The sequence below is a fragment of the Sphaeramia orbicularis genome, chromosome 17, assembly GCF_902148855.1.
Source record: "Sphaeramia orbicularis chromosome 17, fSphaOr1.1, whole genome shotgun sequence".
Taxonomy (NCBI): Eukaryota; Metazoa; Chordata; class Actinopteri; order Kurtiformes; family Apogonidae; genus Sphaeramia; species Sphaeramia orbicularis.
Window position 1 is genome coordinate 45,988,613 of NC_043973.1, and position 18,821 is coordinate 46,007,433.

Genomic DNA, 18,821 nt, shown 5'->3' on the forward strand with positions numbered 1-18,821 from the left:
CTTTCCCATTGATCCTCAAATTGTGCGAATATAACTTGCGCATAAAATGTACCTAATGGAAAAAAATTTTTTTGCCAAAACTCTCATTTTTCGATTAAACGTTTTTGCGCTGGCGAGAGGTGGCTTTTTGGACATTGCACAATCGGTTTATCACACAAAACTGCAACGGAAAGACCTTTTTCCACAACTAGAGTCATGTGAATAAAAAGAAAGGATGTTGACAGATGTTACAACAAGCGAAGAAGAAGAGTTTTTAAAAAAACAGGGCGCAGTATGTGTGGACACACCAGGAAACTGAAAAATGTCTTTATTTAGTAGGAGAAAGAGGGGTAATATATGATAATAATGAATATATCTGTAAATCAACACCATATTTACGTTCGTCGCCATGTTTATGGAATGACTTCTCGTGTCATCTCGCGATAATAAATAAACAAATCATCGCATTTGTGATTTAATGGAAAAAACGACTTTATGTACTTCTGTTTTTTCAACATTTAGTAAATATCGGTAAAGTTTTTGAGCAGATATCCAATGGAAAAGTGACTAATGACATAATAATAGTTGTATAACTGAATTAGATTTATGACATATTATGGTGGATTTTGAAAAAAAAAAAAAGATTAGATAACTTTATTCAACTATACACCATGTTGTCACCTTCATCATAAAATAATTGCCAAAGTAATTATTTTATTTTGTTTTTTGTTTTTTTAAACACACAAAAAAAACTTAACCAGAAATTGATGATTTAGTCAAAAATGTACAGATGTAAAAATGTAAAATGTAGTTTTGTGTAGAAGTTTGTTCATGAGTTTTCATTTGTTTCAGCATTCATTAGCTCTGTTTATTATTCATTCATTGTATAAAATATAAAATGCTTAATGGCAGATTTTCCCCCAAAAACGGACATCTAAATGCAGAATTAAAAGTGAGAACGCCACTTTTGCGTTTTCGGTTCAGATCGTTACCGTCTAAACGTAGCCTGGAGTCGACCTGAGAACACCTGCTAATTTTGTTTTTTGACATAAAGTTTTATTTTTCTAAATGTGCCACCTCTCTGTCAGTAGCTTTGGCTTGAGTTTATATTAAAAATGAATAAATAAATCACAACAGAGTTAGAATTTCAAGCACTGCAACTAAAATTCAAGCACTTTCCAGACCTTGAAAACACAACATTGAAATTCAAGCATTTTCAAGGATTTCAAGCACCTGTACGAACTCTGTGTTTAGTGTTTCTTGAAAAGTGGATGTAATTTTCACTGCAGGCCTCTGCTGTCCTCCTTCTCCCCAGAGCCTACATGAGTGTAAAGGAGCTGAAGGAGGAGCTGCGCCTCAGCGGATCCGACACACTCAGCGTTTTCTTCGCCAACAACTCGGTGCGTGAAGAGCTGGCAGGAGCCGCCACGTGGCCGTGGGCGAAGGAGGCTCTGACCCATCAGGGTAGGTCCATGTCCACTAGACCAGGGGGTCAACGGAACCTTTAGTTCAGGGTCCACATTCAGCCTGATTTCATGTCCAGTGGACCGGACCAGTAAAATAATATAAGTAAAAATAAAGTAAAAATATAAGTCTAATAGTGTAATAACCTGTGAATAATGACAACTGCAAAGTCTTCACTTTATTTTACTGAAAATGACATGAAATTACCCAAATAAAAAGATGGGAATAACCTTTAGCAGGCCAGGTTTTGGAACTTTTAGTGGGCGGTTTTGGAACCTTTAGTTGGCTGGTTTTACCTTTGGCAGGCTGGTTTTGGAACCTTTAGTGGGCCAGTTTTGGAACCTTTAGAAAGCCGGTTTTGGAACTTTTAGCAGGAGGGTTTTGGAACCTTTAGTGGGCCAGTCTTGGAACCTTTAGTTGGCCGGTTTTACCTTTGGCAGGCTGGTTTTGGAACCTTTAGCGGGCCGGTTTTGGAACATTTAGTGGGCCAGTTTTGGAACCTTTAGTTGGCCGGTTTTACCTTTGGCAGGCTGGTTTTGGAACCTTTAGCGGGCCGGTTTTGGAACATTTAGTGGGCCAGTTTTGGAACCTTTAGTTGGCCGGTTTTACCTTTGGCAGGCTGGTTTTGGAACCTTTAGCGGGCCAGTTTTGGAACATTTAGCAAGCTGGTTTTGGAACCTTTAGCGGGCTGGTTTTGGACCATTAGCAGGCTGGTTTTGGACCCTTTTGCAGGCTGGTTTTGGAAACTTTAGCAGTTTGGTTTTTGAAACCTTTGGTGGGCAGGTTTTGGAACCTTTAGTGGGCCGGTTTTGAAACCTTTAGTGGGCAGGTTTTGGAGCCTTTACTGGGCAGTTTTGGACCTTTAGCAAGGCCAGTTTAGGAACCTTTAGTGGGCAGGTTTTGGAACCTTTAGCAGCCTGGTTTCGGAACCTTTGATGGGCCAGTTTTGGAACATTTAGCGGGCCAATTTTGGAACCTTTAGCAGCCTGGTTTCGGAACCTTTGATGGGCCAGTTTTGGAACCTTTAGCGGGCCAATTTTGGAACCTTTAGCAGCCTGGTTTCGGAACCTTTAGTGGGCAGGTTTTGGAACCTTTAGCGGGCCAGTTTTGGAACCTTTAGCAGCCTGGTTTCGGAACCTTTGATGGGCCAGTTTTGGAACATTTAGCGGGCCAATTTTGGAAGCTTTAGCAGCCTGGTTTCGGAACCTTTGATGGGCCAGTTTTGGAACCTTTAGCGGGCCAATTTTGGAACCTTTAGTAGCCTGGTTTCAGAACCTTTGATGGGCCAGTTTTGGAACCTTTAGCGGGCCAATTTTGGAACCTTTAGCGGGCAGGTTTTGGACCTTTAGTGAGCCAGTTCTGGAGCCTTTAGCAGTTTTGGAAACTTTAGTGAGCCGGTTTTGGAACCTTTTAGCAGTTCGATTTTTGACACCTTTAGCGGGCAGGTTTTGGAACCTTTAGTGGACCACTTTTGGAACCTTTAGCAGGCCAGTTTTGGAACCTTTACCTTTAGTGGGCCAGTTTTGGACCTTTAGCAGGCCAGTTTAAGAACCTTTAGCGGGCAGGTTTTGGAACCTTTAGTGGACCACTTTTGGAACCTTTAGCAGGCCAGTTTTGGAACCTTTACCTTTAGTGGACCAGTTTTGGACCTTTAGCAGGCCAGTTTAAGAACCTTTAGCGGGCAGGTTTTGGAACCTTTAGCAGCCTGGTTTTGGAACCTATAGCGGGCCAATTTTGGAACCTTTAGCGGGCTGGTTTTGTACCTTTGATGAGCTGGTTTTGGAGCCTTTAGCAGTTCGGTTTTTGGAACCTTTAGTGGGCCGGTTTTGGAGCCTTTAGGAGTTCAGTTTTTGGAACCTTTAGTGAGCCGCTTTTGGTCCACGGTCCACATGTTTGCCACCCCTACATTGGACTACACGCCGTACAAATGTCAGCTCTTGCGTTTCCTGCTTTTTTACACGTCTCTTGTCTTTCACTTCGCCTTTTGACTTGTGCCATTCATTCTTTCTGCTGTCTCCCTCACATCCTGTTTGTCATTCTCGGCCTATTTTTGTCCATCTCTTCATTTTTTTCCCCCCTTTATTGTCCGCTCTGCCCATATCCAGATCAGATGGGGAGAGCATTTGGGGCTGGCACAGATTTTCCCGGCACTTTGCCTATTTCCTCTTCCAATCATTAGGCCCCTTTCCACTGGAAAAGGCTAATCAACCCAACAGCAACCAAACAAACAAACAGCAGTGGGCTCTGGACCATTGTTGCCACCCATGCTTACTTGCCAGCTGTTCTTTATTCATGTATGTACTTTTTTTTTTCTTCTTATGCCAGTACAAAGGATTTAAGAGACTAAGGAAACAAATAGAGAAGATGAATTGCATGTAAAGCAAACATGCCCCAGTCACAAACAAAATGCCCCAAACTCATACTCTGTTTTTTTTAATTAACATCTTCTTTCAATAGAACTAGAATAGATGAACTGAAGGATTATCAACAATATCAGCTGCATCTTTTGGACTTCACAAAGAGTTATGAAGGTGCAAATAGTACAAAACTACATGTTCGGATATTTTTCTAAGGAGTATCGCTCTTTGGAAAACCAGGAAAATAGTCGTCTCTGCAATCTTTACATCTTAATCTCATCCAATCTCATCATATTTAACCCATAAAGACCCGAACAGCCACCGGCGACCAAAACCATCTACTGATCTATATGGTTTAATCACTTCTGAACCACTAATCCTATTGATACATGTAAAAAATGCAGTTTGTCATTCAACAATAATGATTCACCAGTAAAACCCATGTAGTTTGATCAGTGACATTAGATGAAAACACTTGTTTATACGTTCAATTATTGATATTTCAATGAAAAACTGACTTTTTCTTCAGTTTTCTCTGTTTCTGTTTTAATAACCTTCAACTTTAATCTGAGCTTTTAAAAACATCTACATGACCAGTAAATTAAATACAGGAAAATACATGATTTTCACTGAAAAATACAAAATATAGAGGATAATATTATAATAAATGGGGATAAATCACTTAAGAAAAGTTAAATCGGGAGAAAAAAACAAATGATTTGGGAACTGTCACAATAGTAGCACTAGGTCTTTATGGGTTAAGGTACGGTTTTCTGCAAATATCACCAGCAACATCTTCATTGTAATTATTATGCAAATTGTTCTTTCTTTGGCTGAATCCTGCCTCAAAAAATTTGGTGTTTAAATGAGAAAAGGGCAAAGATAAGTTAAGGTAAAATAACATAAGATAAGAGAAATTAACATATGATAAGATGATATAAGATAAAATAAGGTAAGATTAGATAAGTTAATATAACATAAGATAAAATAAGATAAGTTAAGATAAAGTGAGATAAGATAAGATAAAATAAGATAAGTTAGGATAAGAAAAGATAAAGTGAGATAAGATAAAATAAGATAACAAGATAAGATTAGATAAGTTAATACACGATAAGATTAAAATAAGATAAGTTAAGATAAGTTGAGATAAGATAAGATAAAATAAGATAAGTTAGGATAAGATAAGATAAAGTGAGATAAGATCAGATAAAATAAGATAAGATTAGATAAGTTTATGCACGATAAGATTAAAATAAGATAAGTTAAGATAAGTTGAGAAAAGATAAGATAAAATAAGGTAGGTTAGGATAAGATAAAGTGAGATAAGATCAGATAAAATAAGATAAGATAAGATTAGATAAGTTAATACACAATAAGATTAAAATAAGATAAGTTGAGAAAAGATAAGATAAAATAAGGTAAGTTAGGATAAGATAAGATAAAGTGAGATAAGATAAGATAAAATAAGATAAGATAAGACTAGATAAGTTAATACATGATAAGATTAAAATAAGATAAGTTAAGATAAGTTGAGATAAGATAAAATACAATAAGTTAGCATAAAATAAGATAAAGTGAGATAAGATAAGATAAAATAAGATAACATAAGATAAGATTAGATAAATTAATACATGATAAGATTAAAATAAGATAAGTTGAGATAAGATAAGATAAAATAAGATAAGTTAGGATAAGATAAGATAAAGTGAGATAAGATAAAATAAGATAACATAAGATAAGATTAGATAAGTTAATACACGATAAGATTAAAATAAGATAAGTTAAGATAAGTTGAGATAAGATAAGATAAAATAAGGTAAGTTAGGATAAGATAAGATAAAGTGAGATAAGATAAGATAAGATAAGATAAAATAAGATAAGATTAGATAAGCTAATACACGATAAGATTAAAATAAGATAAGTTGAGATAAGATAAGATAAAATAAGGTAAGTTAAGACAAGATAAGTTAACATAAGACAACACACGACAAGACTTTATTTGTCCCATCGTGCGGTTAGCAGCAGGACAGGTAGAAGAAAAAACATAAATGAGTGAAGAAATGAAAATTTAAAGAGAAAAATGAAGACATTTGGTATTTATATAAATATTTAGATAAATAAAGAATTAGAATAAATTTCTTATATATCATTTACATATTTAAAAGCTGCATATTCAACAATAAAAAATGAATTCAATAATAGAATCATTTCACGTTGCATCAACAAGTGGGAAATGATGGTTCATCTGATCAGTTTGTGAATTAACAGCTACATACACGTGAACTGTTTGATAATTGAAGTAAATTTCAGCTGTTGGGAGGTACTTTAATGTCACTTTTGGCTGTAACTTCTGTGCTGGGCTCTGTGGTGTATAAATTTAACTAAATCAGGCTCAGATTCACTGGACAGTTCAGTTTGACTGATATCTGCAGCTGTACACGAGGCCTGGGAAACGGATCCCATTAATTTGATTAACTGAAATCTGTCGAACCCTGGAGACTTTTCTTGCTCAACTAGAATTCAAAATTCAGTTTGGATTTTGTAATATTCACTGCTCAGCCAAAAAAGAAAAAAAAGTCTCTAAAACAACATTTCATTAGACTGACTTTAGCTTTGATTATCAGACACATCGTTCATACCACGCAATACACTGTAAAAAAACGTCAGTACAAAATTAAGAAAATTAAACTCATTATTGGGATAAAATGTCCTATTTCAAGTACAATTATCTACCAGTGCAGTAAGATTTATAAAATAACTAAATATTATCTAAGGCTTATACAATGATAACATTCTAAATCAAGCAGAATATACTTGTTTTAAGTCTTTATGATAAGATTTTTTTATTTATTTATTTATTTTTTAAATCTATCATATATATGGTGGGACATTTGGTTTATGTTCAGTTAATGTAACATTTTGTGGAAGTCACTTTTTCTTCAGTTTTCTCTGTTTTTGATATAATAACCCTCAACTTTAATCTGAGCTTTTATGAACATCTATGTGATTAGAAAATTAAATATAAGCTAAATACAGAGGATAATATTAGAATAAATGTTAATAAATCCCTTAAAAAAGGTTAAATTGAGAGAAAAAAATAATTTGAGAATTGGCACAAAAGTGTTTATGAACATCTACATGATCAGTGAATTAAATACAGGAAAATATGTGATTTTCACTGAAAAATACAGAAGATAAAATAATGAATATTAATAAATACTAATAAACCAATGCCCTGCATCTTCTACAACATTGATTCACCAGTAAAACCCATGGAGTTGGATTAATGACAACAAATGGAGACACTGGGTTTATGTTAAATAATAAATAAAATGAACAAAACTGAAAAAAAAAAGTACAAAATAAGAAATCACACCAAACAAATGACTATAAAATTGACTAAAACAAAGTAAAATATAAGAAGATAAGCATCAAAATGAACAAAATTAGCCACAAAATGAATAAATTGGAAGAAAAAGTAATAAAAGAGGAAACAAAAGGTAGAAAAGTTGGAGTTGGATTAATGACAGGGAATGGAGACACTGGGTTTATGTTAAATAACAAATAAAATGAACAAAACTGAATAAAAAAAGTACAAAATAATAAATAACGCCAAAAAAAAAAAAGACCATAAAATTGACTAAAATGAAGTAAAACCCATAAGATAAGCATCAAAATGAACAAAAACAGCCTACATGATCAATAAAATGAAGAAAAACAAATAATAAATTGACAAAATAATAAGTTAAAAGGACAAAATTAGCCACAAAATGAATAAAATTGAAGAAAAAGTAATAAAAGAGGAAACAAAATGTAGAAACGTTGGAGTTTGATCAATGACAGCGGATGGAGACACTGGGTTTATGTTCAGTTATTGATAGATTTGACTGAAAAAGTCATTTTTTCACATTTTTTTTGTGTTGTGATGTAATTAACTTTGAATTTACTCCAGGTTTTTAGGAACATCTATATGATTTGTGAATTAAATATAGGAAATCCATGATTTGCATGAAAAATGCAAAAAACAGAGGATGATATAACTGACATATTTTACTGAAAAAGTCACTTTTTCATCATTTTTTTGGGATTTCATGAAATTAACTTTGAATTTACTCAAACTTTTTAGGAACATCTACGTGGTATGTGAATTAAACATAGAAAATCCATGATTTACACGAAAAAATGCAATATAATAATATAACTGATTACACTGGGTCACAAAAAAATGTTTTTTGCAAGTTGTCTAGGTTTTTTCAACTGAATTCGGACCATTTTGCACCGCTAAATCCAAAAATGACATCTGTTTTTCTCAATCAGGTCAGGTTTTTTTGCTAATTTGATTTTGAAAAATTTGATCTTCTCACAAAATATAATAATTAATACCAAAATAAGATTGGTAAGCACACTTTATGAAACTTGTGACTTGATTCCTGTTAGGTACAATGGTGTATTCACCGCAGATGTAGAAGAATACGTCAGGCTTATTTTTGCAAGATCTTCTAGTCGAAGCCATTTCATTCACCTGTAATATTAAAAAAAAACATTAATCATAAATTGGCAAAAGTAAAATCTTCAGAACTTGTTTATTGCAAGAAATATGAAAGAATTTTGTATCATATGATGTGAAAATGCCCATAAATGTAAACAAAAATGTTAAAAAGCCAATAAGTAGCATAGTTCAGAAAGTTGACCTGACTGAGCAAAATTAATGTGATTTTTGGATTCTGCACACCAAAATTATCCTAAATCAGCTCAAAAAACTTCAACAATAAATTTGTTGTTAACCAGTGTAATATAACTGAGATATTTTACTGAAAAAGTCCATTTTTCTTCAGTTTTCTTTAATTTTGATATAATAACCCTCAACTTTAATCAGGTTTTTATGAACATCTACATGACCAGTAAATTAAATATAGGAAAATAGATGATTTTTACCAAAAAAATGGAAAATACACAGCATAATATTGCAATAAATCATGATAAATCAGCAAATAAAGGTTAAATATGGAATAAAATGTTGATCGGTGCAGAATCAAAGTCCAATCCTGTTGAATTTCGCCGTCTGCTCTCAGTCTCCGTCATAACATTTGTTTCAGTTTCTCTCCATCTGTCCCTGTTTAAAAGTACGTTAGCAGATGACAAGTCGTCTCCGGAGGCCCTGTTGTTTAGTGTCTTCATATTTAATGTCTTCATTGTTCCATGTTCTCGCCACTGGACACACTGTTTCTAATTAGAAAACCAATAACTGTCATGTCTGTTCCTGCTTGTGCCATTATCAGCGCACTGCACCAAACCTTCTCCACTTCAAGGCCAGTTTAAAAGAATTCATGAAACCATATCTGATTTTAAAATTAGCATCTTTAACATAGTTTGGTCAGATTTGTATTCTGGATTTTTAGTCTTTTTTTTGGGTTTCTGTCTGACACATGGTTCGCATTAAACCTAAACGGCGATATCGCATGAACGGTTCGACCTCATGAAGGTTCACCTGGAGTCAAGGATGAGCGGAAAACATGGCGTCCGTCAACAAAAGGTCAAAGGTTTAGGCTGTTCACACTTTAACCCTTTCATGCATGAATTATGAGAACCTTAGTTGAGATTTTTTTTCCTGAGTGTTTTTATTCCTCTTTTGGCATGAAAAAACAATGCAATTTAATTTTTTTAATAAACCCGTTTTTTATGAAGGTAGATTTGTTGCTTTAACAAAAAAAAAAAAAAAAAAAAAAAAAATTCAAATTAAAAAGTGTTTGAATGCAAAAAAAAAAAAAAAAAAAATTACCATCCAAAAAATTGCATTTGAACACTTTTTTTCTTTGATTGAAGTGAACTTTTTTTTAAATTGATTTTTTTTTTTTTTTTAAATGAAAAATTTTTTTTGGTTAAAAGCAATAAAGAAACAAATCTACCTTCATAATTTTTTGTGGAGTTCCAAAAATGTCCACTCCGCTGGACACCATGTGTTTAATTTTTGAATATCAGAAAGTGATATACAAAATCAAAACATTTTTAATGCAGCTAATCTGATGTTTTCTCACATTTTATCATATGCGCAGTTTTTATTAGCAATTGATTTACACTCAAACATGTCACTGCAGATCAGAAAAGTTATTGTAATGGTATGAATGTCAGTGTATGAGATGGTGCAAAAGTGTCCACTGTGTTAACTCATATCGAACTAAAACAACAAAACCCATGAATGTATTAGAGAACAGATGTAGAAGAGCTGTCCACTGTAGTGACCACTATGCATGAAAGGGTTCATGTAAAGAACGCTAGACTTCTATTGATTTTTTAACCCATAAAGACTAGGCCTGTAACAGTACACATACCGAACCGAACCGTTTCGGTACACACCTTTTCGGTTCGGTACACAGCTGTACCGAAACAGCACAGTATGTTGAGAAAAAGAAAAAGGAACCAAAGACATTGTTTGATGCGGAACTTTAAATACGCGCAAGTTTCACACGGACATATTTAAGGACGCATACATTGACCAGAAATACGAAATAGCAGCTGACATAAGGTAAAAAAAAAAAAAAACAAAAAAAAAAAAAATAAAAAAAAAAATATATATATATGATGAGAACCTGGAAGGAAGAGACTGAAGACCCTCCACCATCAGTCCAGTCCAGTTTGGATCAGTTCAGGTCCTGGTGAAAGACAACAACGAGGAAAGAGACGCTGGTAAGACGAACGCTGTGTGGCCCCTAGGAACTACGGTAGTTCTACAACACACTAGCTCTGTCTGTCTGTCTCTCACGCACGCTGTATAACCGAGGAATACAACTCGGAATTCAACTCGGAATTGGAACCCCCCTGCCCCCCGGCTCCGACCAAAAAAAAAACAAACAAAAAGAAAACCACAAACCATCCCCCAGACAAATCACACCTTGCGTGCGCACACACACACACACACACACACACACACACACACACACAGTGTCCTAAACAGTTTGTTCTCTGTCCTAAAATAAATAATTTGGTTCAGTTTGTTGTCATTGTTGCTCTTCAGTTTATTTAAACAGAATACCAGTTTACCCTCCTGTTAATGTTGCACTACATGCAGAATTTTTTTGTTGATATTTTTATGCAGAATGTGAACTGACAGAACTGTGATTAGATTTTTGTTGTTTGTTCAAAACTACCTTTCAGGGAAAAGTGCAATACTAATGTTTAAAATACATTTAGTAATATTAATAATTTATTTTATTTTATATTTGATTTATAGCAGCAGAATTATATTATTCCTGTTTTTCTATATTCTATTGTGTCCAAAAATTGGGGGAAAATGTTCAAAAATTCAAATGTATTAAAGACATTTTGAGGGGTTTTCTTTCTTCCCGTACCGAACCGAAAAAAAAACGAACCGTGGCTTTGAAAACCAAAAACGTACCGAACCAAAAATTTTGTGTACCATTACAGGCCTAATAAAGACCTAGTGTTACTTCTGTCAGTTCCCAAATGAGTTTTTTCTCTCTGTTTTACCATTCTGAAGTGATTTATCACCATTTATTCTAATATTATCTTCTGTATTTTGCATTTTTCACTGTGAATCATGTATTTTCCTATATTTAATTTCAATGTTCATGAAAACTCAGAGTTAATTTAGAAGATTATGATATCAAAACAGAGAAAACTGAAGAAAAAGGGACTTTTTCAGCAAATATATCAATAAGTGAGCATAAAAACAAGTGTTTCCATCCACTGTTATTAATCGCTAATTCACATGTCGTGTAGACTCTCCTCAAAACTTAGAGTACATTCAAAGTTTATTATATCAAAACACAGAAAAAGGACAAAAAAAAGTGAGTTTTTCAGCAAAGACATCGCTAACTAAACATAAACCAAGTGTCTCCATCCACTGTCATTAGTTGCTTTAGTAACTTGCGCATCAAAATTGGCCTAATAAAAAAATGAAACATTTCACCAAAACTTTCATTTTCGATGAAACGTATTTACGCTCGCAAGAGGTGTTTTTTTTTTTTGGTGTAGGGCAATTGGTATATCACGCAAAACTGCAATGGAAAGACCTTTTTTCGGCAACTAGAGTCACGTGAATACAAAAAAAATGGATGTTGACGGACGTTAGAACAAGCGAGGAAGAAGAGATTAAAAAGAAATATGGTGCAGTATGTGTGGACACCCCAGGAAACGGAGTAATTTTTTAATTTAGTACAGGATAGAGGGGTAATATATAATAATAATAATAATAATAATAATAATAATAATAATAATGAATATATCTGTAAATCAACACCATATTTATGTTTGTCGCCATGTTTATGGAACAACTTCTCGTGTCATCTCGCGGTAATAAATAAAAAAATCATCGCGTTTGTGATTTAATGGACAAGTCAACATTATGCACTTCTGTTTTTTTGACATTTAGTAAATATCAGTAAAGTTTTGCACAGATGTCCAATGGAAAAGAGACTGGTGATCCAAGTTCGGAGTAAATTCCGAGGTTGTTATACCAACACAGAGAAAACTAAAGAAAGAGAACTTATCTTAGATTTTTTACGTTATCTTATCTTATCTTATTTTTTTTTAATCTTATTTTAACTTATCTTATCTTTTTTAGCTTATCTTATCTTTTCATCTTATCTTAACTTATCTTATTTTATCTTTTTTAATCTTATCTTATTTTGTCTTATTTTTTTAATCTTATCTTATCTTTTTATCTTATCTTATTTTATGTTTTTTAATCTTATCTTATCTTATCTTACCTTATCTTATTTTATCTTATTTTTTTAATCTTATCTTATTTTATCTTTTTTAATCTTATCTTATTTTATCTTAACTTATCTGATCTTATCTTATTTCATCTTGTTTTTTTTAATCTTATCTTATCTTATCTTAACTTTTTTAATCTTATCTTATCTTATCTTATCTACATAATCAGTGAATTAAATACCGAAAAACACCCAATTTTCTACCCCCCCCCCTCAAAAAAAAAAAAAAAAGCAAAGTAAAGAGGATAATATTATAATAAATGGTGATAAATCACTTAAGAAAAATTAAATATAGAGACAAAAAATCATTTGGAAGTGCCTCAAAAGTAGGTCTGGGTCTTTATGGGTTAAAGATACAAGGTTTCTGCAGAGAACTGATCCAGTTCTATTAAAAATAGACCTTATTCGTCCATTTCCGCTGGTCCTTAAATCTGATTCTGTGTTCTGTTTTTGGTTTAAAGTGCTAAAGTTTCGCTTATTTCCTAATTGGTTTTAAATGTCACAGTGTTGCTTCGCTGCGGTGGACCGTTTCTCCGTTCTACAGTCGAGTAGCAAAGAGTAAAACTAGTAATTGCATTATCCGCACTTAAACAGCCAAACCGCATATTTTGATCCTTTGAGACTTGTGCAAAGACACGGCGCAGAAATCGGATTTTCTTACCAAAGGGTTCTGCAGCAGAATGGAAGGAGGCCAAAAGAGTTTAGGCTGGGTTTGTGGGGCAAGGACGGTCTGGCAACTTTCATTTAATACTACGTTTTTTATCCTCCTGCCATATAATGCATGGAGATATAGAGATCAGCTTGTCTGTCCATTAACAATAAAGTAATAATAAAGTTTATTTATGCAGCACTTTTTGCAGAAAGAGTTCGCAAAGTGTTCTACAATAAAATCAGAAATAAAATACATAGGCAAAAATAAATAAATAAATAAACAAACCAACCAAAAAACACACAGCTACAGACACAGGCTTAAAAATATAAAAGCAAATAGTCGTAAAAACCCACCCCTAACGAAAAGCCTGTCTAAACAAGAACGTCTTCAGTTGCTTTTTAACCCATAAAGACCCAGTGCTACTTTTATGGCAGTTCCCAAATACATTTTTCTCTAGATTTAATCTTTCTTAAGTAATTTATCACCATTTACTACAATATTATCCTCTGTATTTTGTATTTTTCAGTGAAAATCAGGTATTTTCCTATATTTAATTCCCTGATCATGTGGATGTTCAGAAAAGCTCAGATTAAAGTTGAGGGTTATTATATCAAAAACAGAAAAAACAGACGAAAAATTACATTTTCAGTGAAAATATCAATAAGTGTATGCAAAACAAGTGTCTCCATTCACTGTCATTGATCCAACTTCTTGGGTTTTACTGGTGAATCAGTGTTGTAGAAGATGACCGTACCTTTCTTAACTGATTTATCACCAATTTCTGTTATCTTATCCTCTGTTTTTTTGTTTGTTTTTTTTCATGTATATCATGTCTGTCCTATATTTAATCCTTTCATGCATGAATTATGAGAACCTCAGTCAAGATATTTTTCTTGAGTTTTTATTCCTCTTTAGGCATGAAAAAAAAAAAAGCAACAAGTTTATTTTATTTTATTTTTTTTGAAGGAGTTACAAAAATGTCCACTCAGCCGGACACCATGTATTTAATTTTGAAGCAAAAAAACATGTATGTAAATTCTCATATCAGAAAGTGATATGGAGAACAATGAAATTAAAATTTTTTTAATACTGCTAATTACATGTTTTCTTACATTTTAACATACTCTGATACTAGTTATTATTCACTTCATGGAGATAATGTGCAAAAAAAAAAAAAAAAAATGTTATAAAAAAAAAACAACTGTTAATTACAGTCTAATAACAATTGATTGATCTAATAACAACTGATTTATACTAAATGAGTAACATGTCACTGCAGATCAGGTTTATTAAGAACAGCAAACTTAGAATAACAGTATGAATTGTATGGGATGAGGCATAAGTGTCCGCTGTGTTGGCGAATATGCAACTAAAGCAACAAAACCCACCAATATACAAGAGAACAGCTGTAGAATAGCTGTCCACTGCAGTGACCACTGTGCATGAAAGGGTTAATTCACATATCATGTAGATGTTCCTGAAAACTTTGAGTAAATTCAAAGTTAATTATGTCAAAACACACAAAAAAAGGATGAAAAACTGACATTTTCAGGAAATCTATCAATAACTGAACATAAACCAGTGTGATCCAACTCCATGGGTTTTACTGGTGAATCAATGTTGTAGAAGATGACGGTGTTTCCACGGTAACTACGGGGTCTTTGAACGTCCAAATGGGTCATATCTGATGACCATGAAAAGATGACAAACTGTATTTTACACCAATTATTTACATGGATTTATAGGATCAGGGGATCAACAGGTATTAAACAGTTTAGATCCGTAGATGGTTTGGCTGTTTGGGACTTTATGGGTTAAAAGAAGGTTTTTTCAAGGACTTTTTCCATTTACATTTACATCCATTTACATGTATTGATAGGATTAGTGGACTGCTAAAAAAAAAAAAAAAAACACTGAAAAAAAGGATTTTTTTGGTGTACTAATATAGGTTAACTGTCCCCGTTTTTATTTTCTAATTGTAAGTATCAGTGAGAACTAGAATTATTCAAGTAAAACTAAATGTCAATATCAATGTCATTCATTTAATAAATAAACTGTGTGGGCAGAGGAAGTTGTATTATGTATTTTAACGTAATATTCAAAGGTGTTAGTCATTGCACATGAACCTAGAAATACCCAGTAAGTTTTAATTGGTGATTTCAACTGCAGAAAAAACTACGTCAAATGTTGTGTAAATGTTACTTATATATTGCCCTTTAATAAAAGTTAGAAAAAGTATTGTAGCGAGACATGCTGATCGTAATGGTCATGTGATTCACATAGTTTAAAGTGTCACTGAGTCATGTGACGGTGCGCTACCTTGCAAGTTGTAAATATTCTTTAAAAGCCAGTGTCTGTTGTTGATGTTGCCAAAGTCAATTAAACTACTCACCAGCAAGTTCCACTTTTCAGTTTTGGGGGTAAATTCCATTCTCTTTTTGTTTGTGAGATAAAAATATGCATCTCTATATAATATTTGGCGTCCTGTCTGCAGGTGGGATGGTGCTAAACCCCTCCTACTTTGGTACGATCGGTCACCACAACACCATGATCCACGAGATGGGCCACATCTTTGGACTGTACCACGTCTTCAAGGGGGTCAGTGAACGCGACTCCTGTGATGACCCATGTCAGGTAGGACTGCCAGTATCCCCTCATCCTTCTACTACTGGTGGGCGAATCGATTCTGTGGCGTCGATAAATCAATACTCACACACTGTTCATACCATATGAGGGTCGATTACATGTGTGTTAATTATTTTTACCTCCAATTTTTTATTTTTGCCTTAAATTTTGGTGGTGATGGGGGGGGGGGGGGGGCACTGATCTCCGCTCTCCGAGTGCTTTTCTAGTTTATGTGTTTTACTTTTATATTTTTATTTAATTCATATTTTTTGTTTTTGTTTTATTTTTATATTTTAATTAATATTTATGTTAATTATTACCCCATCCCCTGAAGGAGAGGCAAGCAGTGTTGTTGTTGGTTCAGTTTGTTAACACTTTAACAGCAAAACTATTGGTTGAATTCATACCAAATTGAGTTTATAGATTGCCAGTGAGCCAGAATAGATGTGATTACATTTAGGGAAAAGTAGGTCAAAGTTCACATTTTTTATAATTTTTTTTCAATCTTCTTTTTTTCTCATTTACTTATAATGGGCGGAATTTGAAATGTTCGTAATAGCAAAACTATTGGTTGAATTCATCCCAAATTGGGTTTATAGATTGTCAGTGACCTAGAATAGATATGACTACATTTAGGGAAGAGTTGGTCAAAGTTCAGATTTTTTATGAATTTTTAAAATCTTTTATTTTTTCATTTACTTATAATGGTTGAAATTGGAAACATCTGTAGCAGCAAAACTATTGGTTGAATTCATACCAAATTGGGTTTAAAAATTGCCAGTGACCCAGAATGGATGTGGTTACATTTAGGGAAAAGTAGGTCAAAGTTTCATTTTTTTAAATAATTTTTTTATTTTTTATTTTTTCTATTTACTTATAATGGGCAGAATTTGAAATGTCTGTAGCAGCAAAACTATTGGTTCAATACATACCAAATTTGGGTTTATAGATTGCCAGTGACCCAGAATAGATATGACTACATTTAGGGAAGAGTTGGTCAAAGTTCAGATTTTTTATGAATTTTTAAAATCTTTTATTTTTTCATTTACTTATAATGGTTGAAATTGGAAACATCTGTAGCAGCAAAACTATTGGTTGAATTCATACCAAATTGGGTTTAAAAATTGCCAGTGACCCAGAATAGATGTGATTACATTTAGGGAAGAGTTGGTCAAAGTTCAGATTTTTTGTGAATTTTTAAAATCTTTTATTTTTTTCATTTACTTATAATGGTCGAAATTGGAAACATCTGTAGCAGCAAAACTATTGGTTGAATTCATACCAAATTGGGTTTATAGATTGCCAGTGACCCAGAATGGATGTGGTTACATTTAGGGAAAAGTAGGTCAAAGTTTCATTTTTTTAAATAATTTTTTTATTTTATTTTTTTTCTATTTACTTATAATGGGCAGAATTTGAAATGTCTGTAGCAGCAAAACTATTGGTTCAATACATACCAAATTTGGGTTTATAGATTGCCAGTGACCCAGAATAGATATGACTACATTTAGGGAAGAGTTGGTCAAAGTTCAGATTTTTTATGAATTTTTAAAATCTTTTATTTTTTTCATTTACTTATAATGGTCAAAATTGGAAATATATGTAGCAACAAAACTATTGGTTGAATTCATACCAAATTGGGTTTATAGATTGCCAGTGACCCAGAATAGATGTGATTACATTTAGGGAAGAGTTGGTCAAAGTTTCATTTTTTATAATTTTTTTTCAATCTTCTTTTTTTCTCATTTACTTATAATGGGCGGAATTTGAAATGTTCGTAATAGCAAAACTATTGGTTGAATTCATCCCAAATTGGGTTTATAGATTGCCAATGACCTAGAATAGATATGACTACATTTAGGGAAGAGTTGGTCAAAGTTCAGATTTTTTATGAATTTTTAAAATCTTTTATTTTTTTCATTTACTTATAATGGTCAAAATTGGAAATATATGTAGCAACAAAACTATTGGTTGAATTCATACCAAATTGGGTTTATAGATTGCCAGTGACCCAGAATAGGTGTGATTACATTTTGGGAAAAGTAGGTCAAAGTTCAGATTTTTTATGAATTTTTAAAATCTTTTATTTTTTTCATTTACTTATGATGGTCGAAATTTGTCTATTTTCTCTATGTCTATGCTGACATCAGCACACACATACACGATGACATCAGCTGGATCGATGCCAACATAAGCTACATTATGTGCGAGGGGCGGGGTTTGCTGTGCCTGGCACCACTTGTTTATGATGTGGTTTTCAAAATTTATTTCATTGCTAAAAAAAAGGCTGTTAAATAGACAGTATTTGTCATGTGAGATGTCTTTTTAAGTGTAACATTATCTAAAAAAAAAAAAAAAAAAAAAAAAATCACTGCAAGTATCAGTATCGGGTATCAAATATATAACCCACAAAAGTAATCGGTATCGTATCGCATCATAAAAGCACAACCTTCTACCTCGGTGTACTGTCAGTAATCTCCTATCACATGCTGAAAATGATCTGTTCCTCATACATGACCTAAGTGTCATTTTTCAGCCGTTCTGTCCATACTCACTGATTTCCTCCAGCGTTCAGGATGACCTTTGACCTCTCTGGTGTATGTAATTTCAGGAGACCACCCCGTCCATGGAGACAGGAGATCTGTGTGCCGATACCGCCCCGACACCCAAGTCCAAAGCCTGCCACGACCCCGGAGCTGTCAACGATACATGTGGAGTCATTACGTACCAAGACACACCTTATAACAACTACATGAGCTACACAGGTACGTCCTGCTGGAAGTCCTCATGTATGTTAACCAGCTGAGCATATTATGCACACTTTGAACTTCATCACATTATTTTTCACATTGTGAATTAGAGAATTCAAAAGTTGTTCATTTTTGCATGATTTTTTCTTTTTTTATTCTGAATCCTAAATAATAAAATTACAATGCTAGCAGCTTTTTCTGAAGTGAGTAAAAAAAGCGCTTTGACACACTTCAGAATTTTTTTTGACCTACCACAAAAAAT

At 33.3% G+C, this 18,821-nt stretch overlaps 1 protein-coding gene across 1 annotated transcript in view; it reads left to right on the forward strand.

Annotated features, from left to right (window-relative positions):
- The window catches only part of pappa2 (pappalysin 2), a 161,833-nt gene that overhangs the window by 61,464 nt on the left and 81,548 nt on the right, over positions 1–18,821 (forward strand). Inside the window, exons 5-7 of the mRNA XM_030160644.1 lie at positions 1,295–1,443; positions 15,679–15,818; positions 18,421–18,574. Coding sequence (XP_030016504.1) covers positions 1,295–1,443; positions 15,679–15,818; positions 18,421–18,574 — 443 coding nt within the window. The remainder of the gene's footprint in view (positions 1–1,294; positions 1,444–15,678; positions 15,819–18,420; positions 18,575–18,821) is intronic.